Source organism: Haliotis cracherodii, unplaced genomic scaffold (assembly GCF_022045235.1).
Source record: "Haliotis cracherodii isolate W230 unplaced genomic scaffold, xgHalCrac1.p SCAF_4, whole genome shotgun sequence".
NCBI lineage: Eukaryota > Metazoa > Mollusca > Gastropoda > Lepetellida > Haliotidae > Haliotis > Haliotis cracherodii.
In genome coordinates this window covers 46,528,902-46,555,800 of record NW_027266297.1, presented here as the reverse complement: position 1 = coordinate 46,555,800, position 26,899 = coordinate 46,528,902, and the positions used below count along the sequence as shown (strand labels likewise).

At 42.4% G+C, this 26,899-nt stretch overlaps 2 protein-coding genes across 5 annotated transcripts in view; one reads left to right on the top strand and one right to left on the bottom strand.

The window, feature by feature from the left end:
* LOC139480143 (HAUS augmin-like complex subunit 3) overlaps positions 1 to 21,668 on the bottom strand; it is a 57,902-nt gene extending 36,234 nt beyond the window's left edge. For 2 of the 3 annotated variants that reach the window (XM_071263174.1, XM_071263176.1), the window contains exons 1-6: positions 21,534 to 21,668; positions 11,477 to 11,660; positions 10,387 to 10,500; positions 8,681 to 8,764; positions 6,589 to 6,700; positions 5,553 to 5,747 (exon numbers count right to left, since the gene is read on the bottom strand). In XM_071263174.1, coding sequence (XP_071119275.1) covers positions 5,553 to 5,747; positions 6,589 to 6,700; positions 8,681 to 8,764; positions 10,387 to 10,500; positions 11,477 to 11,652 — 681 coding nt within the window. In that variant the 5' untranslated portion in view covers positions 11,653 to 11,660; positions 21,534 to 21,668. Of the gene's footprint in view, positions 1 to 5,552; positions 5,748 to 6,588; positions 6,701 to 8,680; positions 8,765 to 10,386; positions 10,501 to 11,476; positions 11,661 to 19,583; positions 19,678 to 21,533 lie in introns of those variants that run through there. The other variant, XM_071263175.1, reaches the window with a different exon arrangement.
* Positions 21,669 to 21,794: 126 nt separating this feature from the next.
* Positions 21,795 to 26,899, top strand: part of LOC139478290 (serine-rich adhesin for platelets-like) — a 67,740-nt gene continuing 62,635 nt past the window's right edge. For both annotated transcript variants that reach the window (XM_071260703.1, XM_071260702.1), the window contains exons 1-2: positions 21,795 to 21,883; positions 22,281 to 22,339. In XM_071260703.1, the coding sequence (XP_071116804.1) occupies positions 21,854 to 21,883; positions 22,281 to 22,339 (89 nt within the window). In that variant the 5' untranslated portion in view covers positions 21,795 to 21,853. The remainder of the gene's footprint in view (positions 21,884 to 22,280; positions 22,340 to 26,899) is intronic.

Sequence of the window (26,899 nt, the reverse complement as noted above, 5' to 3'; positions counted from 1 at the left end):
TGACATCTGTCCCCCCTACGATTGTAAAAAGCATGTAGGCAAGAATGATTGTAGCAAAAACATGGACTGGGGCCCAGTAATACTGAGTGATGGATATGGTAAGTAAATGCTGAAATTACAGCGCAACATCCACTACTGGGTGTCGTTCCCTGATGCGGTGTGACGATGGTGGAAATACAGAGACGTACAACTTACTGGGTGTCGTTCCCTGTACGCCCCGGACGGACTGCAGATGAGTGTGAAGTAGAGAATGGGCCCTCAGTCAAGATGAGGTATAAAAATGAATAGATAAGCTACTTGGGGTTTAAAATACAGAGTATCCCCATTGTGACTAGCAATGTTAACAGTATATGTAAAGGGAGTAAATACAAAAAGAAAGGTTAAAAAGATGGAGTTTGGGGATGGTGATGGGAAAAAATTACTATATAACGTGCGCTGACAAAGTAGGAAGCAAAAGTGCAAGCACGGCAGAGACAAAGGATTACTGTCGCACATGCGCAGTGTGGATCACCGGACGTGATGTATATAAATGCTATAAATAGATGGGAATGTGCGTACTGTCTCTGCATAAACAACATTTTAACATAAATGATAAACTTACAATTAAATATGAAAACCAACTTTCAGATTTTTTCCGTGTAATGTTGGAGTCCGTAAAGGCTGTTTAATATGTTCATAAATGACTTGGCTCTAGAAATTGAATCCAAATATGAACCAGGAATCCAGTTCCATCCAGAACGTCTTCAACTGTTTTTATTATTGTTTGCGGACGATGTAACTATAATTGCAGATACTGTATTTGGCCTACAGAAGCGCATTGATGTTCTTAAAGATTTTTGTCATAGATATTCATTAACTGTTAACTTTGATAAAACTAAAGTAATGGTGTTCAGTAAAGTAGGAATGAAAATGAAAAATGGTATTATGGAGATGTTAGATTAGAATGTGTTTCTTCTTATAAATATTTAGGTGTATTATTCTCAAACTTTAAATTGGTCTAACCATGTATGCAATGCTGCACTTCAGGCCAAAAAATATTGTTTGGTATTTTAAAATCACTCAGGAATGTAAAACCATTTGATTATAAAGTAATTTTCAAGATATTTGATACCAAAGTAGCATCAATATTGCTATATGGAGCTAAAATTTGGGGCTTTAATAAATACAAAGAAATTAAATAGATCCATTTATTAGCATGCAAACAATTTTTAGGCACTTGATCATGTCGTAAGAGGTGAGTGCGGTCGATATCCTTTGTACATTTCAGCATATAAGCTTTGTATTACTTACTGGTGTAAGATTATAACTATGCCTGATAGTCGTAACCCAAGAAAGAGCTTTAATCTGTTGTATAAAGAAGCTGTAAATGGCAAGATTAATTGGGTATCCAAGATTAAAAATGCCTTATATAAATTTGGTTTCGGCTATGTTTTGGAAAACCAATCAGTTTCTTATCAAAAACCATTTCTTTTCTAATTTGTATCACAATTAAAATATATGCATGAACACGAATGGCATTCAGATATTGCTGGTAGTCCGAAAATGCATACCTATATTTTATCTAAATTATTTTTGTGTGTTGAGGTGAGGTGAAATTGTGTTTAACATCGCGTTCAAGATTATTGCACTTATATAGCGACGTGCTTGCATGTGTTTGTCTGCTTGTACTAGTCCAGACTGATGCCAATTTATAGTGCTAGCTCACTGAGATACCATGCTGCAGTTTAAAATGAATACCCCACTCAGACACAGTATACTGACTCTGAGCTGACCAGTCCTTGTTTTAGCCCCTTAATGCCGAGCGCCAGACAGGGTAACAACAAGTACCATCTTTTAACGTCTTTTGGTATGACGCGGCCAGGGTTTGAACGCCAGACATTCTGCTCTCTGGGCGGACGCTCTACCGCTAGAGCACGGAGGTGGTCTTTTTGTGTTGAATATCAATATTGATAAATGTCGTACTGCGCTTTCCCACTATCGTTGTAGTTCTCATACACTCTATATTGAAGTGGGGAGATATCATAATGTCCCAAGAGACCAAAGACTTTGTAAACTCTGTAACATTGCTCTTATCGAAAACGAATACCATTTTCTGCTAATTTGTAAAAAAATAACAATCTTAAAAAACCATATATTCCTGGAAAATATTATGTCCATCCTACATTACATAATTTAACATACTGTTGTCATCATGCCATGCTGAAACCATGAAAACCTCTCATTACATATATTCCATGCCATGAATATCAGAAGCTTGTCAATGTCCATTGTGGACTTGACTTTCTAAATGTACAATGGGCCAATGGGGTACAGAGGGAAATGAATAAAGAAACATCAATAACACTTTATACACACTCTGCATACAGATATTGTACACTATACACACTCTGCATACAGACACTGTACACTATACACACCACCCTGCATACAGACATTGTACACTATACACACCCTGCATACAGACACTGTACACTATACACACACCCTGCATACAGACACTGTACACTATACACACACCCTGCATACAGACACTGTACACACCCTGCATACAGACACTGTACACTATACACACACCCTGCATACAGACACAGTACACTATACACACCCTGCATACAGACATCGTACACTATACACATCCTGCATACAGACACTGTACACTATACACACCCTGCATACAGACACTGTACACTATACACACCCTGCATACACAGTGTACACTATACACACCCTGCATACAGACACAGTACACTATACACACCCTGCATACAGACATCGTACACTATACACACCCTGCATACAGACACTGTACACTATACACACCCTGCATACAGACATCGTACACTATACACACCCTGCATACAGACATTGTACACTATACACACACCCTGCATACAGACACTGTACACTATACACACACCCTGCACACAGACATTGTACACTATACACACACCCTGCATACAGACACTGTACACTATACACACACCCTGCATACAGACACTATACACACCCCCTGCATACAGACACTGTACACTATACACACACCCTGCATACAGACACAGTACACTATACACACCCTGCATACAGACATCGTACACTATACACACCCTGCATACAGACACTGTACACTATACACACCCTGCATACAGACACTATACACACACCCTGCATACAGACATTGTACACTATACACACCCTGCATACAGACACTGTACACTATACACACCCTGCATACAGACACAGTACACTATACACACACCCTGCATACAGACACTATACACACACCCTGCATACAGACATCGTACACTATACACACCCTGCATACAGACACTATACACACACCCTGCATACAGACATCGTACACTATACACACCCTGCATACAGACACTGTACACTATACACACCCTGCATACAGACACAGTACACTATACACACACCCTGCATACAGACACAGTACACTATACACACCCTGCATACAGACATTGTACACTATACACACCCTGCATACAGACACTGTACACTATACACACACACTGCATACAGACACAGTACACTATACACACCCTGCATACAGACATCGTACACTATACACACCCTGCATACAGACACTGTACACTATACACACCCTGCATACAGACACTATACACACACCCTGCATACAGACATCGTACACTATACACACCCTGCATACAGACATCGTACACTATACACACCCTGCATACAGACACAGTACACTATACACACACCCTGCATACAGACACTGTACACTATACACACACCCTGCATACAGACACTGTACACTATACACACCCTGCATACAGACATCGTACACTATACATACCCTGCATACAGACATCGTACACTATACACACACCCTGCATACAGACACTGTACACACACCCTGCATACAGACATCGTACACTATACACACCCTGCATACAGACATTGTACACTATACACACCATCCTGCATACAGACACTGTACACTATACACACACCCTGTTTACAGACATTGTACACTACACAAACACCCTGCATACAGACATTGTACCCAATACACACACACTGTATACAGACACTGTACACTATACACAAACCCTGTATACAGACAGTGTACACTATACACACACCCTGCATACAGACATTGTACCCAATACACACACACTGTATACATTGTACACTACACAAACACCCTGCATACAGACATTGTACACTACACAAACACCCTGCATACAGACACCGTACCCAATACACACACACTGTATACAGACACCGTACCCAATACACACACACTGTATACAGACAGTGTACACTATACACACACCCTGTATACAGACATTGTACACTACACAAACACCCTGCATACAGACACCGTACCCAATACACACACACTGTATACAGACACTGTACACTATACACAAACCCTGCATACACAGTACACAAACCCTGCATACAGACACTGTACACACACCCTCCATACAGACACTGTACACATACCCTCCATACAGACACTGTACACACACCCTGCATACAGACACTGTACACACACCCTGCATACAGACACTGTACACATACCCTCCATACAGACACTGTACACATACCCTCCATACAGACACTGTACACACACCCTGCATACAGACACTGTACACACATCCTGCATACAGACACTGTACACACACAAATTATACAGACACTGTACACACATCCTGCATACAGACACTGTACACACACCCTCCATACAGACACTGTACACACACCCTCCATACAGACACTGTACACACACAATGTATACACTGTACACACATCCTGCATACAGACACTGTACACACACAAATTATACAGACACTGTACACACATCCTGCATACAGACACTGTACACACACCCTCCATACAGACACTGTACACACACCCTCCATACAGACACTGTACACACACAATGTATACACTGTACACACACCCTGCATACAGACACTGTACACACATTCTCCATACAGACACTGTACACACACCCTGCATACAGACACTGTACACACACCCTTCTTACAGACACTGTACACACACCCCCCATACAGACACTGTACACACACCCTGCATACAGACACTGTACACATACCATGCATACAGACACTGTACACACACCCTGCATACAGACACTGTACACACACCCTCCATACAGACACTGTACACACCCTCCATACAGACACTGTACACACACCCTGCATACAGACACTGTACACACACAATGTATACAGACACTGTACACACATCCTGCATACAGACACTGTACACACCCTCCATACAGACACTGTACACACACCCTGCATACAGACACTGTACACACACCCTCCATACAAACACTGTACACACACCCTCCATACAGACACTGTACACACACAATGTATACAGACACTGTACACACATCCTCCATACAGACACTGTACACACACAATGTATACAGACACTGTACACACAATCTGTATACATGGTATTCAGACTCTGTACAACTTAGGATTACTGTGGAGACAGACAATACTTAGTGACTGATAGTAACTCACATCAAAGAATCTTTTCTTGGTGAACAGTTTCAACTCATGGCTGAACTTGTCCTCCATGTCATGGTAGTCACCCAGCTTGACGTGGGAGAGGAATGTTGGAGGGTGGGAGGCCTCCTGTCTGGACTCCACGGGCAGGTCGTACAGTGAGTGTATCTTCATCACACTCCTCACAAGGCCGTCCAGGCTCTCGTTCACCTGCCAAGGAATCCAACTGTGAGTAGGGAATCAGTGTTCATACTGACATGTAGGCCATGGGATCCACGTGACAGAGAGGCCACACATAAGGGGCATATATGACATTGTTGTTTCTAAGTGTGGTGCAGACACTACATGCCCTGTGTCTGACTTGTTTTTATTTGTTTGTTGCCTAACGCCGCACTCAGCAATATTCCAGCTATATGACGGCGGTCTGTAAAATAATCGAGTCTGGACCAGGCAATCCAGTGATTGACATCATGAGCATCGATCCACGCAATTGGGATTGATCACATTTATCAACCAAGTCAGCGAGCCTGACCACCCGATCCCTTTTACGACAAGCATAGTCGCCTTTTACGACAAGTATGGGTTCCTGAATACCTATTCTCACCTGGAATTTTCACGGGTCTGTCTGACTTGAACCTAAACCATGGGTAAAGATTTAGGCAGGAGGGACAAAGGTTTCTCCTCATTCAAAGGTTCTGAGTAACAGAGTTGATTCCACTTCACAAGCAGAAAATCTATCACAGACCATCAGACTTCTTACCTGATACACCATTACAATAGGACAATTTACAACAAGGCAATGGGTGTTAGTGAATGCTGTTGACATTGCAATCACCAATATTTCAGTCAGGTCATAGCGACCAGTAAATAATCTAGTGTAAACCAGGCACATCAGTAGAGCATGAGCATTGATTGATGCACCATGGCAACCGTCAGGTCCAACACTGTGACCACCAGATCCTCATTTAGGTCCATCTTTTGACAAGGTGTTGGGGAACTCTCTCAGGGGACTCCTGCAAGGCCTGTTTCTCTGTTTACTGCAGCTACAAACCTCATTATTGTCTGTGTCCAGCTGCTCCATTGCCTTCTGACAGTCTCGTTTGGCCTGAGACTCCAGCATAGTCAACTGAGACAGCCGATGCCCCAGCCCTGTCAGATGAGCACTACCAAAAATACAAACTTATCAACACCTGAAAGTATGTCACTGATTCAAGATTGGCATATACACAACAGATATAGATTAGGGCTGCAACAAATACACTAGGAGGCGAATACGATTTATATCATGAATATAGGGTAACCAATACGAATATTAATTCATGAATACAAAAAATAACAAGAGTCATCCGAAGATGACATATCCCCCCGACGTGGCATGTTGGTAAACTGTGTGTATCTTCAAATGTATTTAGATTGGCAAGGAAATCTTTTTCCTTGATGCCAAAACCAGAAATATAATGAAGGTTATTAAATATTGGTTCATGTAGCTCACTTTCTGATGATCTCAAATGTCAGGAGCTACAAATTAAAAAGATTAAAATCTATAAATAACAAACTGCACTACTAGTGAACATGATTGATATGTGCATAAAGTTTGGTGAATCTCTATCACATGGTTTAGAAGATATGCTCCAGATGAGGACATTACCCTACTAAGTTCATCAATTTTCAATTTAAATTGAAAAAAGAAAAAAAAAAGAAAAAATCTGTTAATAGCAAAGGTACCACTACATAACCTGCTTGATAGGTGTAAAAACCTTTGAGAAGCTAAGTTCTATGGTTCGGGAGATATGCTCTGGACAAGAGCACTACCCACAAATTTCCTAATTTCATCATATTTCCATGGAAATGACAAAAATATAAAATTCTAAAAATCTCTAAATAGCAAAAGGCACTTCTACTGAGCCTGATTGTTAAGTGTACCAAGTTTTGCGAAGCTAGGTTGTACGGTTTAGAAAATATGCTCTGGACAAGAGCAGTACCCTCAAATTTCCTAAGTTCATCATATTTCCATGGAAACGACAAAAATAAAAAGTTCTAAAAATCTCTAAATAGCAAAAGGCACTACTACTGAGCCTGATTGTTAAGTGTACCAAGTTTTGTGAAGCTAGGTTGTACGGTTTAGAAAATATGCTCTGGACAAACAATGATTACAGATAGACAGACGGCCGGTCAGACATACTGATGGCTATATCCTCCCCCCCGTCATTATAGGTCGTGGGGATAACCAGTCAGCATTTGATGCATTATTTGTTATATTCAGTGAAACAATAACAACATAAACTATTTGAGATGGTTAGTTAAATATTAATATATTATATACTTCACTTATCCAGGTACTAGTATCTGCTCAAATGCGACCAGTGGCCACAATACTTTCAAATTAAATATCATAAGAGTGTTGTATTTGAAGAAATCTATGCTTATAATGTTCTTATTGATATTTTTAGGTTCAGGGGATGAAAATGCACATGATTGCATATTCATAAATATTCGATTCTAGTGGCCATGAAGAACGAATTCAATTCATGAATGGATACAGTTTGATTCACCGAATACGCGAATGAATCGTAACAGCCCTAGTATATATGAAGTTTGTATATTATCTCAAAAATATCTTCTATGTAAATCAGATATACATAAAGCAATGCATTCTATTGCCGTGTCATCAAGTGTTTCAGCTGGCCTTTGAAACTGCCAGTCCTGGTGGATTGGCAACTCTAAAAATTACCAGTCCCCCCTAATTTTTTTATGTATGAAAATAACCTGATTATAATTCTTTCAACATCATGTTCAGTGCAATGACATCATCTCTGAATTTTCTCTTCTTTTTTTTCAAATATTTCAAGACTGGGTCACTACAAATATATTTCTAACCTAAATGAAAAGTGAAATGTTATTTCCTTGCACTAAAAATCAACAAGTGGAAACCCTGAGGTAACAGATAAGCTGACATTGTTCTGGCAATTACTGGCAATTACTGGCAATTACTGGCAAACAGGAACACTGCACACAGTACACTGGGGTATCAGAGCACTGAGCTGAAGTGAAGCTAGCTAATGTCTGTATCAACATTGTCAGATATTGTGATAAATATCTTAAGGAAATCCACACCAACTGTGCACTTAAACATGCTTTCATACTTCAGTCTATCTCTTCTGTGAATCAACTGCTGCTTCTTCTTCTTGTCTTCATCCAAGTCTTCATGTAATATGGATACTCTCTCCCTGAAAACAGGTGAGGATACATATTACATAGCATCCATGACATATACATGATACACATACACATGACTGTCCAAAGATTGCTTTGTGTCACTCCAGATCTGCAACACTGATTTACAAGGTCCTAGCACAAAGATATCTTACTCTATGGGAATCTTGCAGGCAAAGATTCGGGAATGACCCTGTAAGCAGTGATGAAGCAGCTAGACTGACTTAGTGAAGTCGGGTAGTGATTACTTTTAACCCCTGATGACAGATGTGACTGAGACATCAAGAGCTTTATTCATCTCCTGCTACTCAGTTTGCAGTCCAGTACCAAATTGTTCTTCTTCATGCCCCAGATAAGGTAACTTTTTTCATTTATCTAATATCATTCTAGTTGCTGAGATATCAATATTTTTCCTCATATGATTTCTAATCAATGCAACATAGTGTCCATGAACCAGGGTCTTCTAGACCTGTTCAGATATTTGGGCCCAAGTCTGCTGCAAGTGTTATTAAATTTCCCAAATTGGAAGTAAACATTTCCCTTGCTAAGCTATTATAGGCTGCCGATGAGAGTGTCATGCGGAAGGACGACTGGAGGCTGTAGAGAGTCCAATTGCCCACTAGTTGAGGAGAGGCATTACCATCTCTGCCCAGCGCCAGAGAGTTACCCTGCTTAAATAGCTGAGATGGACGCCACCTCGCTTCCTCAGTGTAAGCCTGGCATCTCAAGAGAAGGAGGGAGCCTGTCATGTGCATTAGAATCTGATATTGTCGACCAAGGTCAATTCCCGAAGCAAATCGGTCTCCAGACAGCCTATTATGGTAATTAAAAATAACTTCACGAAGATTTTGATGAGCGACAAAGGGAGGGGAGATGGATGCAAGTCTGAGTAACCGCCATCTATGACCTGTCATCTACCCTGAACCAAGAAGATGTGATGACAACCTGGTCCCACTTGCACAAAGCGATCTTAGCGCTTAGATGATCCTTACTCCTATACTTTAACATAGGCTTAAGATCGCTTTGTGCAAGTGGGCCCTGGTATGTTTTTTTAGCGTCCGCATCCCATCAACCAAAGTATGAATGGGGACTGTATATGTAGGTGCCTTGACCACCATCAGGTCGAAAGTGCACTTCTACATTGGTGTAGGAACAGGCTCGTCAAGCTTCAGTACATCCCTGATCCATAAAGTGTGATCCGTGGATGAATAAAGTGGAGTATGCTGCAACAATGCCACATTTTAGAGAGGAAATCACACATATTGGCTTATGACATGTCTTGTCACTTGGGTGAATGTTGGAAAAGATGATGAGTAACACGGGAGCATGCTAGGAGCATGCTAGGAGCAAGGTGGTCGGAGGGTGTGTTTGGGTGAACGTTTCTACATCGTTCTACACTGTCTTACGATCGAAACAAGAAGGAATATTGCATACAGTTGTGGAGGGATGATAAAATAATAAATAACAGGAAAATAACTTTTAAAAAATCCCACTTTTGAACAAAATAACGATTCTTCTCAATTTTACTGCAAGGGCACATGGTTGGGAATCCTACGTAAAATCCCTGTGAACAATAAGCAACAGATACGGTCACTTCCTTCAAATTCTTTGCAAGATTGTTAAAGGAGCATCTTACCTCAAGGATTCCACTGTCTCCTTGTTCTGTGTAGAGGTGGAAAAGGTTTTCAAGGCATCTTCTAGCACATTTCCTTCAAGAACACCCTCATTAGACCTCTCTAGCTCTGCAAATCTGTCAAAAGTAAACAAGTTCAGCTGGATTGCTTTATATTATCACATGTTGGGATTGGGCCTTAACAAATAATGTGTCGCTACAATACTTTCTCTTGCTTGTTGTTCACTGTCTTTGGAAAATAAGCCCCATAAACACAACTTCCACTCACTGCTGGGTCTCCCTAGCTCCTCACACTGTTACACTATCCTACCATCAATACTGACCCTCTTGTACGTCTGCTGACTGCTGGATCTCCCTAGCTCCTCACACTGTTACACTATCCTACCATCAATACTGACCCTCATGTACGTCTACTGCCTGCTGGATCTCCCTAGCTCCTCACACTGTTACACTATCCTACCATCAATACTGACCCTCATGTACGTCTGCTGACTGCTGGATCTCCCTAGCTCCTCACACTGTTACACTATCCTACCATCAATACTGACCCTCATGTACGTCTACTGACTGCTGGATCTCCCTAGCTCCTCACACTGTTACACTATCCTTCCATCAGTACTGACCCTCATGTACGTCTACTGACTGCTGGGTCTCCCTAGCTCCTCACACTGTTACACTATCCTACCATCAATACTGACCCTCATGTACGTCTGCTGACTGCTGGATCTCCCTAGCTCCTCACACTGTTACACTATCCTACCATCAATACTGACCCTCATGTACGTCTGCTGACTGCTGGATCTCCCTAGCTCCTCACACTGTTACACTATCCTACCATCAATACTGACCCTCATGTACCTCTGCTGACTGCTGGCCTTCAGCAACCCATGCCGTAAGAGGTGACTATCCTTGTCGGGTTGGGATCGGGTGGTCAGACTCATTGACTTGGCTGATGCATGTCATCATATGGTCTTTATCAATGCTTATGATGTCAATCACTGGTTTGTCTGGTCCAGATTCGAATATTTACAGCCCGCCATCATATAGCTGAGTGATATTGCTGAGTCTGGCATTAAACAACAAACAAACTTACTGCTGGAGCTCCACAGGAAGCAACACGTTACTGCTGCTGACACTGGCACAGAACCACTGCAGAAAAGCTGACACAGTCTCATTCTCAAACATCCAGTTGAACATCTGTGGGTCCAGGCTATCTGCATTTGGGTAGTCCAGTTGTTTTAGTGTCTCAAGAAATTGTCTCCCACTCATCTTCCTTTCTGCAAAATAGGTGTTTGCACAGTACAATTACATAAGCACTGACATGATCATATTATGTCACATGATAGCATCACATGACCACATTACATGACCAGCTCTGCTGCTGATGTCAACTGTACTCTACCATACGTAAGTCATATAGACATATACCTACAAGATACTTTGCCAAAAGATCAATATCACTGTCTGTACTTTATCCTGCAATAAAGTCAACTTTTTGAGTATGTTATATGGGCTGACGTCGTGATGTTGATCAAATTAGTGTTCTGTTATTACTGTCAATCATTATGGCACTAAAGGTGCCATGTCAAAATAAATAATAATTCCACGAAATGAAGAATAAAATAAGAAGTAAAGAAACCCGTTTAATTTGGAAAATCGGAAAACAGTTGGATTTTTAAGAGTAATTTTTCAACACCAAATATTGGCTATTTCTGGAAATGATTACAGAAGGAAATGCTAAGGGGAAAAGGGACTCTTTTGGGCTCATTTCATTGGATTCAAAGCAGTTAGATAATCATAACAGAAAGTAATATCATTGCAACTTTGAATGTTTGTAAAGTAAGTATTGACGCATAATATCACAGAATAGGGTGGCCATCTTGGTTTCAACATGGTCGCCATTTTTGTATAATAATTTTTTAAAAAAGGCCTCTATTTCTTCAAAATAACAAAATATAAGTTAACATCACTTTGCATCATTAGCATATCTTATACAGATCAAATCAGCAAAGAAGGTTCAAGAAGAATCATCTATTCTGGTGATGCACCTCAAAGAACTTCAATGTGACCTGTTCATAATTTCTTTGTAATTTTTTTTCAATGGGAATCATGAACATTCTTCTGGATGAATTATAAGGCTGAATTTCAAAGTTGAAAATACAAAAATATTTTCTTTCTGCATAGTTTCAGGCTTTTGGGGCCATTGGAAAATTTGTCTTGAACCTGAACACCTTGTTTGGTGAAGTCATAGTTGCCTTGGATTAAAAAAGACCATTCATTACAGTTTCAGGATACCAAGCGCCTTCATATGCAACAGACTGGCCTGCAACACTCTGTGGGGACGAAGGTGTACTCGGTGTTTGATGACCTAACTCCATGGCATCAGTTTCAGTGTCACTGTAGTCTGTTTCAGAACCAGAATTCAAAAGTGTACTTATGTACTATGATTTCTTTCTCTTCTTTGCAGTGCTGCTTTGATCTCGAGGTTGATGTTTTCTCTTCTTTCAGTAGTATTAACAACAGAGTTCTGTTTACTTTTAATTTGCAGAGAGCCTGAAGTACTTGAGTTCAGTGTTCTCTAATGAACTACCTTCTTTCTTCCTGTGGTTGAAGAGGGATGGTTGCTGGAGGATCTGATGAAGGGTGATGAAGACCTATTTGACCACAACGGAGCTTTAGATTTTGAATAAGCTGAGAACTGCTTATTGACAATGCTAGATATGAACTTGAAATTTCACTAACTCATAAATATCTAATAAAATCATAGATATTTTTTTAAATTTGTATACTTATCCTGCATTACTCCTTAATGCATATTACTGCTTGTTCTTGACAGAGAAAAGAGCTGTGTGAAGGTCTTTGCTTGAAGAAGTTGTTCCAACCAGCTGAGAGGCCAGCCCTATCATGCAGCTCCCACGTGACCAAAGGAAGTGACGTCACAGATTCTCACATTACTATGGAGTCTGAAACATCTGAAGACATCATGGGGAGGTAGATCTACGATGGCTGGGTCCCTTTAGACGCAGTGATGTTGTATAAAAGTATACAAATATAAAAAATATCTAGGATTTTACTAGATATTTTACTTATCCTGCATTACTCCTTAATGCATCTTTATCAGACAGAACCGGAGGTGGGCATACCTTCAGATGTGGACTTTCATTTTTTATTTCCATAGTCTATTCCCTAGCCAATCCTTGGCTGTGTGGTCGGCTTCGGGTGACCACTCCATGTATGGGAACCTCCAATTCCCTCATCCCGTCCTCTACTGTGTGGCTGGAGTCAGGTGACCACTCCATGTATGTGAACCTCCAATTCCCTCATCCTGTCCTCTACTGTGTGGCTGGAGTCAGGTGACCACTCCATGTATGTGAACCTCCAATTCCCTCATCCCATCCTCCACTGTGTGGCTGGAGTCAGGTGACCACTCCATGTATGGGAACCTCAAATTAAATCAGCCCGTCCTCTACTGTGTGGCTGGAGTCAGGTGACCACTCCATGTATGTGAACCTCAAATTAAATCAGCCCGTCCTCTACTGTGTGGCTGGAGTCAGGTGACCACTCCATGTATGAGAAACTCTGTTTCCCTCAGCCCGTCTTCGGCTGTACGGTCAGCCTGAATGATCATTACATGGAATTGAAGAGTCAGGTATGCGTTGTGTCCTGTTACTGCGCAGCCTGACAATAACTCCCGGTAGGGTCTAGACTGGAGTACCAAGCCGTATGCAAGTGGGGCATGAACCTTCTAGTCCTGGGCATATGCCAGTGGAGGTCGAAAGGCCGGCTCTGGACTTGGAGGCGAGGTCAGTGACATGTAGTAGTGATGCATGTTGGGCACTACTCATGGACCAAGTTGTGCGTGCCTAGCACATCCTCCAATGAGAAGTCTCGCAGGTGACTGACAATGAATGCGTTTGATCGCCAGAACACACCTCAATGATGGCAAGTAGTACTTGTTGCTGTGTAGCACCATGGTGGAGGCGATCACCCGGGTCTCATGCGGGGTGTTTGAGCCTCGGGGTCTAATCCCATGGCCTCGTAGGCCTGGAGAATGAAGGCTCGTAGCCAGAGGGCGATTGTGTTGCGGCTACCTTCCGCTTGCAAAGTCGCAGCTCTATACCGGAGTGAAGAGGCGCCATCGTTATCTACGGCGTTCCTTGGATCATCTGATGTAGCAACGGAGCGCTCTAACCGGACGTAGACAGAGCTCTAGTTAATCTTCCGCACCTACAATCGAAGATAGGGGAGGGATGAGGAATGATCTATCTGGCTGTCATGGGAATTGATTCTTGGTGAAGAAGTCCCAGTACAGTCGAAGATGCACGGCTCTGTGTTCTCCATGCTCAAAGCGGACGCGCGTGACGTCCAAGGTGTGTAGCTCACTGACACGGGCTGCTGTGGCAAGCGCCAGTAGGAAGACCATTTTTTCATCAGATTGTAGAATGACATCACTTTGAGTGGTCTCTCAGCGAGGTGTGAATGATATTAAAGACCCAAACTGGTGTACAAGATTTCGCCTTTTGGTCTTCCAACCTGAATGATCTTCCAGAACTGCCAGGACAGACTTGAGCGCCACAAGGTAGGTCATGATTGGTACTGCCCTTGAGCTTACGCTTGTGACGCAGATGGAGCATGAACTCGGCCAGGAATTGAGGCGATGCAGATGTGGGGTCTTGTTGCTTGCCCCTGCAAAAGCTCTTGAAGGATTGCCACTTGTCATCATAGAGGCTCCTGGTGGTTGGGCGATGTGCCATTGTGATGGCCCTAGCCACTCTGGCCGAGTAGCCTTTGGCGTTCAGTGCTCTCTGTAAATGGACCAGATGTGAAGACATAACCTGTCTGGTCCTGGGTGTGGCTGTCTGCTGTGAGGATGGATCAGCAGATTTGGCCAATCTTGAAGTGGCAGTGGGTTGGCGTCGGACCACCTGGGCGTGACCAAAGTCAGGTCGAGGTTCTGTGTCGATCTGATCTTTTGGACGAATTTCGGAAAGAGTACAGGTGGTGGATAGGCACTGATTGGCAGACCAGAGCCCCATCAGGGAGGCGTCTACGAAAAGGTGTAGAGAGGTCGTAAGCCCTGTCAAGAAGACGCCACCTAAGACATTCGATTCCACCGTCCACCACCGGAGACGAGGTTTGAGGTGATCTGGGGGGGACAATGGATACGTCTAACGTAGGGAGCCAGGAATATCTGAACTGGGTGCAGTTGGAGCCTTCCTCTGTAGGTCAAGTCCTGCGCTGAGGTTAGGAGGCCCAGGAGGACTTGCCATTGGTGCAGAGCGAGTGGTAGGTGGAGAGCTGGGGTCAGGTGCAACTGCATGCGCTCCCACCGGTCCCTGGGTACAGACAGGAGGTCAAGATGTGTCAGGAAGAAACCCCCAATGAACTGAAGGCTAATTTAGGGTGTCAACTCTGACTTCCTGAGGTTGATCTTCCACCCCAAATGGTACAGGAGACATGGGGTGAAGTCCCTGTGGCGAAGTAGAGTGACAGTGTCCCAATGATTCAGGAGACGGTCATCAATATATGCCGCGAACTGAATGTCCCGGAGATGGAGGTACGAGGCTATTGGCTTGGTAAGCCTTGTGAAAAGCCACGGGGGTGTAACATCCCTTGGAGTGGCCGCGGCGGGACTGGTATGGCACCCTGCCCATTGGGCTGGAGGGTGTTGCGTCGAGGCTGGTATGAGCCAGACTGGAACGCCTTAGCGAAGGCTGGTTGTGACACCTTGGCCAGGGCCTTGAGAGCCATCTCGTCTCAGGTGATGGCTGAGCATCGGGAATGCGTCATTGATGTACAGCGACAGGCGTCCGGTCGAGTGGTTACAGTGTTACGCATAAGCGATCATGCAAGCCAGTCTGTACAAATACACTGCATGGATCCCATTAAGTCAGTTGACCTGATTACAGTCGACGATGTTTACAGACGTAGTTCTTGGCACGTTACATGTAATTTGTCCTGCTCAGTAAACTGTAACCCTGTATGCTGAGTCGACTAGTTCCAGCTCCACACACGACCAATCCCCTATGAACTTTGTGGTTGACAGACCAGTGGTGTTTCCGAGTTCTGAGTAGGAACTGTGACGTTGCCGGTATAGGGGCAAGTTGATTCCCATGATAAGAGTGACGACTGGTCGGGTGTTGTGATCGATGACCGAGTTGGGTACCCAGAAGCATAAGACGATTCGGTTGAATACCAAATCGGTCATAGGGTTGTGATCGTCAACTGAGGTGCAGATAATATCTACCAGATGCCGTAGGTAGGAAATCTTTGAGAGTATGTTAGCTTTCTCCGAGGAAACGTTCAACCAACGTGGATAGACGAGGAGAATTGGAGATTGGAGATTTCCACAGAACCATCACCATGAGTGGGTTGATAGCCTTGGGGGGAGGGTCCAATCCGGCGGCTTCATAAGCTTTGAGGATGACCGTCCGGAGCCACAGTATTCTGGCTGACCAACGACTGCGATGAAGGGGAGCCCGGCAGAAAAAAGGTGATTCCTAGACTTGCAGCAGGCTTTAGATCGTCGTAGAAAACCTTCAGTGCCCTGACTAGGCATAATAACACTCCTCCACATCCTCAGCACCCACAATGGATGAGTGGGGAGGGGAGAATGAATGATCTATCAAGCTGTCCTGGGAGTTGATTCTTTACGATGAAGTCCCAGCACGGTCCACGATGAACGGCGCCCTGAGTACCGCGTTCGAACCGGACATGGGAGACGTCGAGGGCGTGGAGCTCATTGACCCGAGCAGCAGTAGCCAAAACCAGTAGCAACACCGTCTTCTTCCTTAGGTCGTAGAAGGAAGACAAGTGGAGTGGTTCGAAGGGAGACGTCTGAAGGGCGTTTAAGACCACATTCAGATCCAAAGCAGGTGGTCTGAACTTGGCCTTCTGTTCAGAACGAGCGCAGCGTCATTCTCGATCGTCCTGGATGGCAAGAACGAGTTGATGGCGACCAGGTATGTGGAGATGGTAGAGCCCTTCAACCGACGGGTGCTGCGCAAGTACAGAAGGAACTGAGCCAGGAAGTGCGGTGACGCTGTCATCGGATCATGGTGTTTGTCTGTACAAAATGCCTGGAACAAGCATTATTCATCATCATACAGTCCCTGTGTAGATGGACGGTGGGCTGAAGCAATAGCCTTGGGCGCTCTAACCGAATAGCCCTTGGCTCATGGGGCTTTCTGCAGATGTGCCAGGCGTGCAGATGAAACCATGCGGGTGTTAGGGTGTGGCAACGGACTGTTTGGATGGAGCAGAAGGTTGGACCATACCGGAAGTTCCAGGGGTTGTCTCTGGTGATGTTTCGGAGGTCGATATGCGGCTGTTTAATATTGGATTCATTTTGAAAGCTTTCTCACTGTAAAACATTACATTCCCTTACTCAACTATATGCATGCACATTATTGTCTTGGAATATCAAGCCTACAAACAGATATAAGTGAGTGAGTGAGTGAGTTTGATTTTACGCCGCTTTTAGCAATATTTCAGCAATATCACGGCGGGGGACACCAGAAATGTGCTTTACACATTTTACCCATGTCGTGAATCGAACCCGGGTCTTCGGCGTGACGAGCGAAACAAACAGATATGAAAAGCACATATGTCAACATACCAAAATTAGGAAACTGTGTCAAATAGTCTAACAGTGTGATCTAGTGATAAACGGTCTCATTCACTCGTCGGTCAAAATCTTCCCAATCGTGATGTACTAGATCTACTTTCTAGTTCAGTCAAAGAGAATATTATTTTTTGGAAACTGAAACCATGTACAACATTAGATCAGCTGTTTGACATCATCCACGTTACAACAAGTGAAGTCAAATGACGCGCACCTATTTAGACAACAAATTCACAGCAGCGGGAAAATTTACGACCGTCTATTAGCCTACACCAATAAATTTGCAGATTGTAACGTCATTGAACGAAAAAAACAAAGCATTTACTCATTGCTGACATTTCATATAACATATCAAATAAGAAGTCAAGACTTGCAATAGATTATCATAGGTTAATCGAGAGTACAGTCCACATCAATAATTTGTAAATCTAATATTAAATAGATCTAATATCCATGGAGTATATCCAATGTCAGAAATATGAGCTGTCGTGTTATGATAATTTATTCAATTTTGTAAGATTTATAATGTGTATTTGATGATATATATACATACACAACTGGTTATCAATTATCTTGTACAATCACAGTATGTACCATGCACATTAGACTCAAGGAAAATACTATTTCAGCAAACCAATGATAGTGCCATTATCACAGTTTCAATGAAAGGAAAAACATATCGAAAATGACCTTTACAGCACATTGTATCCATAAGCAGGTTAACCCAAATGCAGAAGTTGTTGATGTTTTCAATAGATGTATTATGTTTGTATCGCGTGTACCATCGACAGAAACGGGGGGCAAACTAGCAAATGTGAAACCGACCTTGACAAAATTTGTTTACTCTTGAAATCTACTTTTGCAACAAAATGGTCAGGTAGTTTGAGCAATCACACATGACTCTTAGTCATTTCGTATTTAAAAAGCAGTAGTTATTTGTTGAAACTGGCGAGCATGTACGACAACTGGTAGACAAGAAATTGCTGCACAGTTATGATGCGAACAGGCCCTGTCGATCACTTCAGGCTTGGCCATTCAATGTTTCCATTTTGATCATGAACTTCCTGCCCATAAATATAGACTATACCACCTTAATATTAACAATCAGAGCTATCTTTCCATATCTTAGATTTGAATATTTTCTGTAAATATGCATCATAAACAGAAGGACAATCTGCACTGTTGTTTTGTCTTTAGCGCGGTGCTAAATCACCATGACACAAAGTCGATAAAAATATGCAATACTTGAACAAAAAACTTCTGCTGCGGACTAAACTTTAGTAGTCTTACGCCAATAACTGTACAGAGGTAAGTAAATCTTTCTGACCAGTATGATTAGATTTCTTATGTGAGAGTGAGGGTCCATATATGGTCCTGTGGCAACAAGGGGGTGAAACTGTGTCTCACAGTCTGAGAAATAGCTTTCATTAGGATAATATATAAGACAAACTATAAGCCTACTGGTACTAAAGTCCTGTCGGAAATGCTAGAAAACTGCTTTTTGCCTGTTAAAAAAGGATGTAATTTTTCACAGACTGTTGTTATTGAAATATCAAGTAACTAATGAATGCCCTACCTGTGGTTTGAAGTATTTCAGTCACAAGGAGTCCTATTGACAAGTTTACAGGAGACAAATTCGAATGGAAACAGGAAGTTTACATTTTTTCCAAGTCCAATGATGGCAGCCTGAAACGGGACTATAGAAATATGTGCATATGACTCTGTTAGAATGATAATAATGTAGTCTTCATAAAACATCCAATCTACACACAAAAATCATTTTGAGAAAATTCTAGATGTGCCTCTTCTAAAATGAAAATTACGCTGCGTTTGTTTTGTAAACATTGCTCCCATGATGCATGTTACATTACACTTGCATGGCCATAACCATGGTACACGATATGGAGTCTGTACTGGGAAATGTATACAAGTTCTTTACACTTTCGAGAGATAGAGGGAAACCATTTGTGAATTTAGATAGGGTGAATTGTCGAACTGCCCAAGCTTTGGGGTTTTCAATTCATGCCATCAAGTCTATGGTATGATGAATAAAATAAAACAGGTATAGGGGTGGTCTCAAAAACAAAACTGGGACATAAAAGGATATTTGACAGCTTTGACACAAGGTGAATAGGCGTATAGTGTACAAACTTTATGAGCAGAAGGTGACCCTGACTTGTAGTAGAATTTGGGAGGAATTAAAGATACAATTAATGTTAACTGCACTAACTATCGCTCTCCAATAGATGGGATTTTGATAGACTGCGTGTGGCGATGACCCTGCACTTTTCAGGGGAAAACATTCCATCCTGTCTATGACGTCACATTATCTCCAGTCACAGGCAGGGCGTCCAGATAATTTACCTTGATGAATCAAAATTCATTACACTGACTAGATGTGGCTATTGGCAGCTGGACAAAAAGCACCCACAGATCATTAGGTCAAGGTAATCGTGTCATTATTTTGCCACTGCAACCTGTGATATGGGGCTTACTGATGGATGTGCACTAGTTTTCGAGGCGAAAAAGAAAACTGGTGATTTTCATAAGGAAATTATAGGGGGTGATGTGTTCATAGGCTGGATGGAACTTCAGCTATTGCTCATTTTAAACAACATCAGTGTCATAGATAACACCAGTTAATATAACGTCCAGGAATCAAATACTGTTGCCAAAACAATGAGTAGTCTGAAGGCGACCATACAGGAATATATGACATTGTCGACTTCAGACCATACAAGACAAAAGTTCATCTCATGGAGAAAATTCGGCTGAATAAGAACCCTGTAAAGTACAGGACATATGTGTTGGTGGTACAACACGGTCACATTGTTTTACGTATGCCAGTCAGACATTGTGTGCTCAACCCTGTTGTGCCCATCTTGGCTAAGTGTAAAGGGTTCGTGGCAAGACATAACCCACAATATTCAAAAGTACAGACTCATATTTACGTCATCAGTGGAGATAAATGCTACCTCAAGAAATCATCTGTAGAACAACAAATATTTCTGGATTAAAAAAACGCAACCTTCCAATACTCATCCCGTTTCATAGCTCTTAACCATTCCATCATGTTTCCAAGCAAATAGGCTATAATGCAGTAAATATCCTAAATTGCTACCCCATCATGTCAAATAAGTGCAATAACAGCAACATTTTGAGACCACCCCCAAATCGTGAGATTTGCACCTGTGAGAATGCCGGGAGGGGTGAGGTCATCACCTCGGGACAGGTGTTAGATAATATTACCCCAGGTAAGGCCATTTCATACATGCATGACAACACACGAATATTTTCCAGGTTATCATCATTTTACGTGTAATAGTACATTTTAAGGGTAATCACAGTGTCAGCTAGATTAGGGCAGTTTGCGTTATTTTGATATTTGCCCTTTTTATAGTGCTATGACTCGTATTTGTGACATGAAGCCAGAAAAGCAGTTTTCTAGCATTTCCGACAGTACTTCAGCATGTTCATGCGTATCATGTTTACAGTCACCTGCTGATTACTGCATAGAAAAACGCACCTATTATGGGAAGTGGCTCAAATTATCTTCGAAAACTACCATCAATGTATTGTTTCAGGTAGGATAATTTACTCAGATCATCAGCCACACAGCGCGATATGTCAACCGATATAAACTTTTTCACTTCGTAGTGGCCCGCCATTAATGAAATAAGCGATGCGACGAAAGAAGGGTGATGATTGGTTCGGACAGACCATTCTATCAGACATCCAATCAAGAGATGTGTTTGAAACCAAGTTACTTCCGGTTAAAAAATGGCGGCCGAATCAAATGTTTCTGAGTAAGAGGCATCGTATAATGACGCTCACACTGCTCTAAGCATGAAAGCCAAACCAAGTGCACGTGCTAAGGTAGTGTAAAACATGGGTCTAAAATATAATGTTGACAAAAATGCTGTTGAATAGATAAGTTTAAATGTCAGTAACGTCGAGATGTCTTACTGCGGCGGCTGAGAATATCGAGTCAAAAGTCGTTCAGAACTGTCACATTACAAGTGAAACAATATTAACAAAAAAGTAACCCTAAATATGTGAGCTTTTTAAATATTTATGAAATTACAAATGTACCATCATATTTGTCATGACAATCATGGTTTGCTGAAGACCAATTCTAAGCAGGATCTTCATGGGTTGTACTGTATTGTAAAATAAGCACCCTTGGCTCTTAAAGGGGGTGCTTATTAAAACCCTACACAAGTTAAATTTGTTGTCCCAAAGACCTGTGAATATACTTGTTCTATTTTTTTAGAAACTGAAAGGGCAGAATGAGGTGTTCCTGCAGTCCCTTGTCAATAGAAATATTGGAAGGTAGGTGGTATGATCAGTGGAATGTTCATATATATAGTCTTATTTATCATATTTAGTGTTAGTAACCCTGCATTAGTAATTTGTATTGCATCCTGGAAATACAAAATACATATAATCTGATAATGACCTTTAAAATTTCTGAATATCCTCATCAAATGTCATGTGTTTAGTTGTTCAAAAGATCATTTCTCTCCTGCTACCAGTGTTTCTGCTTTTAAAACTGCCATCCCCAGTGGACTGGCAACTCTAAAAATAACCAGTCACCTCTAATTTTTGTCACTCCCAACATCAACAAATACAAATTTGTATGAAATAGTTATGACTCTTTCAACATCGTGTTCAGTGCAATGAAATCATCTCTGAAGTAACTTAGTTAAATCTACACATCATTCACACAAAGATCAGTCAGAAAGATTTTCTCCCTTTTTTTTTTTTTTTAATATTTCGAGACAGAGTCACTACAAATATATTATTAACCTCAAGGTAAAGCCAAATGTTATGTCCTTGCTCTAAAAATCAACAAGTGGAAACCCCGATGGTAACAGACAAGTTGTTGTTGTTCGAAAAATATCCTTAAATGATTATTGCCGATGTTTTGTTCAACAACAAAGATTTATAAGGTATTTTATTTGTCGGTCCACATGGACTGGCAGTCACATGCATTAACCGTCCAAGCCTAATTTTATTGTTACAAAACTCGTAATTACCGGTAACACTGGCTACATATAATAAAGTATGCCACAAGTCATTTTGCTTAAACAAGTATGGTTTCTGGGTGTGCTTCAGGTACCTACCTGGACCTTATTTTAACTGTGCCGTTATGATTTAAACTGTTGTTGGCAGTAACTTGGCACTCTAATGCAAGGAATTTTGAAACCTATTTACTGATGTGAAAAATAATGTATAATCTTCCTTGTTTACTCTTCTAAAACACTTCTCATACAGGAGTCACTGGTTGCTTATGCAGGTGAAATTGCTGTGCAGCAATGAATACCCACAGGGTGACAAGAGCCTATGAATGTGGTTGCCAGATTCGCCCTGATTCATTGTCAGCATCATAGTCATACCAAAGCTTGTGGGTGCCACCAATCTCATTCAAATCAGATTTAAGTGTTCTCTACCACTAAAAAAGATCTGAGGACATCTCGTTACTGGTCACATCAGAACAGCCTTATGTGATGATTGACCAACCAATGAAATGACTAATAGGATCTATACATAAGCCTATCAGAAAGCAGCTTCCTTGAGCATTACAGAACTAGTTCGAAACTAGTGTCTTCCCTTCCAGACGTTTTCATTGGTCACGCGACCTCTAAGCAGAAGGTCTATGGTTTATTTGGCTCCCAGAGTAGGGATGAGCTCTTCCTTATCAAATGTTATCAAAATAAGTCCCAGTACTCTTTGGAGTAAAAAAAATCTGTAGTTCAGATCCCATCACAGGATATACTCTTATCACTTAATGCTTTCCTTAAAAAATTAGCTGTGATATAACTGTGTAACTGTATAACTGTGAAATACTGTTAACAGGAACGTTACAATCACACTGCTCACATCAGCATGATCAGATCTCTGACAAGTAGATTTAAGTTGTGTTTTTTTGTCTACCAACATAGCTGTTAATGTATAAGTCAGTAGCCCTAGTAACTCAACAGACAAAAAACATTCATGAATAAGACAAACATGACAGTTTGATGATGTACTGGAAAGACATGAACAGGACCTCCATTAATGCCTACTTCAACAGTGTGTGTGTTACTTTACCATCATCATTTGATATAGTTTGTCCAGAAATTATTGAGAATGAAAACATTGTAATTTTTTACTTATACTGCATTATCCCTAAATGTTTGTTCTTGACAGAGAAAAGAGATGTGTGAAGATCTTTGTTTGAAGAAGTTGTTCCAACTAGCTGAGAGGCCAACCCTATCACACAGCTCACACATGACCAGGGGAAGTAACATCACAGATCCTCACATTACTCTTGTCACTTGCTGAGTAGCATAAAACTTGTGCTAACCCTCACGTTTGCTTTTTGAGTTAATGTTCTTTGTTCTTGTGTTGTGCATACGGTTTTTATCTTTGTACATTCTATGTTTTTAACATGTGCATAACTTGTTTTTACACCTGATGGCGTTTTCTTAAAAAAAGAAAACAATGGCAATCCCAGGTGTCTTGTTGTTTCAAGAAGCCATCTTGAATATTTTACGTGGCCACACAGTTATGAACTGGCTTGCGTGCTACATTCTTCTTGCCTGGTACCGCACCTTTGTCGTACTTTTCCAAGTATATTGTTTTGTCATTGTATGTTTTCTCACATTTTTCGTAATATTTGTTTTATAAACCCACTCCTCGTGAGAAAACAAATTATAGCTTACATAATTGGGCGGGGAGGCATTGTGATTTTACACTGATTCATTGCAGATAACATGCCATCCTGTTCCAAGTGCCGGCATAATATGTAGGCGTGGGATCCCCAACCTTTGTGCCTTAATTGTACATCTCCACACCTCCAGGCTTCTTGATGTAAAGACTGTCTCCCACTTTCCCCCACAGATTTCAGGCAATACATCCGTGTGTCCCAAAAGTGGAGATGGCAAGGAAACCGGCGTAAGATGTCCGGTACTTTTCAGTAGTCTAAGGTCTAAGAGTTGCGTCCCTTAGGCACGCCAGAAACCTATGATTGTGGGTTCGAATCCCGGTTCGCCCCGATTATGTTTCTAGGTTTGTCAGCACCATACCCGTGCTCGTGGGTTTCACCGAAGTGGTAAATGTCTGAGACCTGCATCACTTCGGGCTTTCCTCCTACATTAAGCTGACACGCCGCGATATAACTGGAATACTGTTAAAAGCGGCGTTAAACTAAACTCACTCACTCACTCAAGACTTCACTTATAAAGAGGGATGCTACGTCAGCTACCATGGACAGAAACTCTCCTAATTCCACTGTTGCCATGATGTAGGCCCTCTCGGTCTCAGTCTCTACCCAGAGCACCCTGATGACCACCACCACGTCTACCTTCACAGCAGCAGCTGCTACCAGCGCTCTCCTACCAGATGGCATCTATCCACTCCTCCGGACAGACGCCCTTTGGCTATGGCTTCCAACAGGCGCCCCTGTCTACGACCATTCACCTATGATGGACGCCTCTCTCCTCCAGTACTTGCAGACCATGCAATAGACGCCGACGTCTTCTGCCTCAGCATCGGCCCCAGCGCCTTTACAGACACCTCTACAAGCGCCGCCCACAGCGCCTAAACTTGCGTCTCTCCAAGCGCCTGCGCCTATATAGATGGTGCCTATCCACCTGACAGCACTTATACAGATGCCTGCGCCGCCTCCCATGCCTCTGACTGTAGCCTCGTCGGGCACCTATACAGACACCCTCTCTTCTACCGGTCTCTGATCTACGGTCTACCTCCCATTACTCCTTGGGTTCTGTTTCATCCAGTACGTCTTCTCGCTGGACTAACTGATCTAAGAGCCGCTCTCCTGTCCATAGATGCCCCAGCGGATACCGCTCGGATTTCTTGGAGGGTGAATTCGTCCAATACTATAATGACACTCCCACCTTGGGCTAGACCAGGTAGCAGACTGGTTGGCGGACTGACTTGAGGCAGTCGCTCACTCCTTCCCCTGGCCTAGAGATCCATAGTAAGGACGCCATTAGATCGGACCCTACCTCTCTCCTAGATCCTTTAATCAAGGACATGATCTTGGCCCTTGACAAGAACTTTAGCAAGCTCTCAGTGACTCTTTCCTTTAGAGCTCCATGCTACTGACAAAGTGATCAGCCGATCCACTGTCTCCACACTGGATAGACCCCCAAACCACTGTCTTATCCTACCTACCTACAACGACAGGTCGAGCATACCTTGCTCTGACTTATTAGGAACCAGAATTCAAAAGGGACCTGCTTCGTAAACCCTGGTCTTCCTCTGACCTATTTAATTGACAGGTCTCCAAGACCCATTCCTGAGTTTCAGCCTTTGCCCGGGACTAGACTATCCCTGAAGGCCCTGGCTAGGGTGTCACAGCCAGCCTCCTTTAAGTCGTTCTGGTCTGTCTCCTACCAGGCGTGACACAACACTCTCCAGCCATTGGGGCAGGGCTCCGCTTCAACTTTTCGGGGTATAGGCAGAGGCAAGTCCTCCGGCTTGTACCAGTCCTGCCGTGGGCACTCCCAAGGGAGGGAGTGGTGGCTGCATCTGAAGGTCCACATCTGAAGGTATGCCCTCCACCGATTCCGTCGGATAAAGATGCATTAAGGAGTAATGCAGGATAAGTAAAAAATCTAGTAAAACCCTAGATATTTTTTATATTTGTATACATTTCCTGCATTACTGCATCTAAAGAGCTGCCTCCCCACCATGCCTTCCGATGTTCCGGAGTAATGTGAGGATCCGTGACGTCACTTCCCCTGGTCACGTGGGAGCTGCGTGATAGGGTTGGCCTCTCAGCTAATTGGAACAACTTCTTCAAGCAAAGATCTTCACAGCTCCTTTCTCTGTCAAGAACAAGCAGTAATATGCATTAAGGAGTAATGCAGGATAAGTATACAT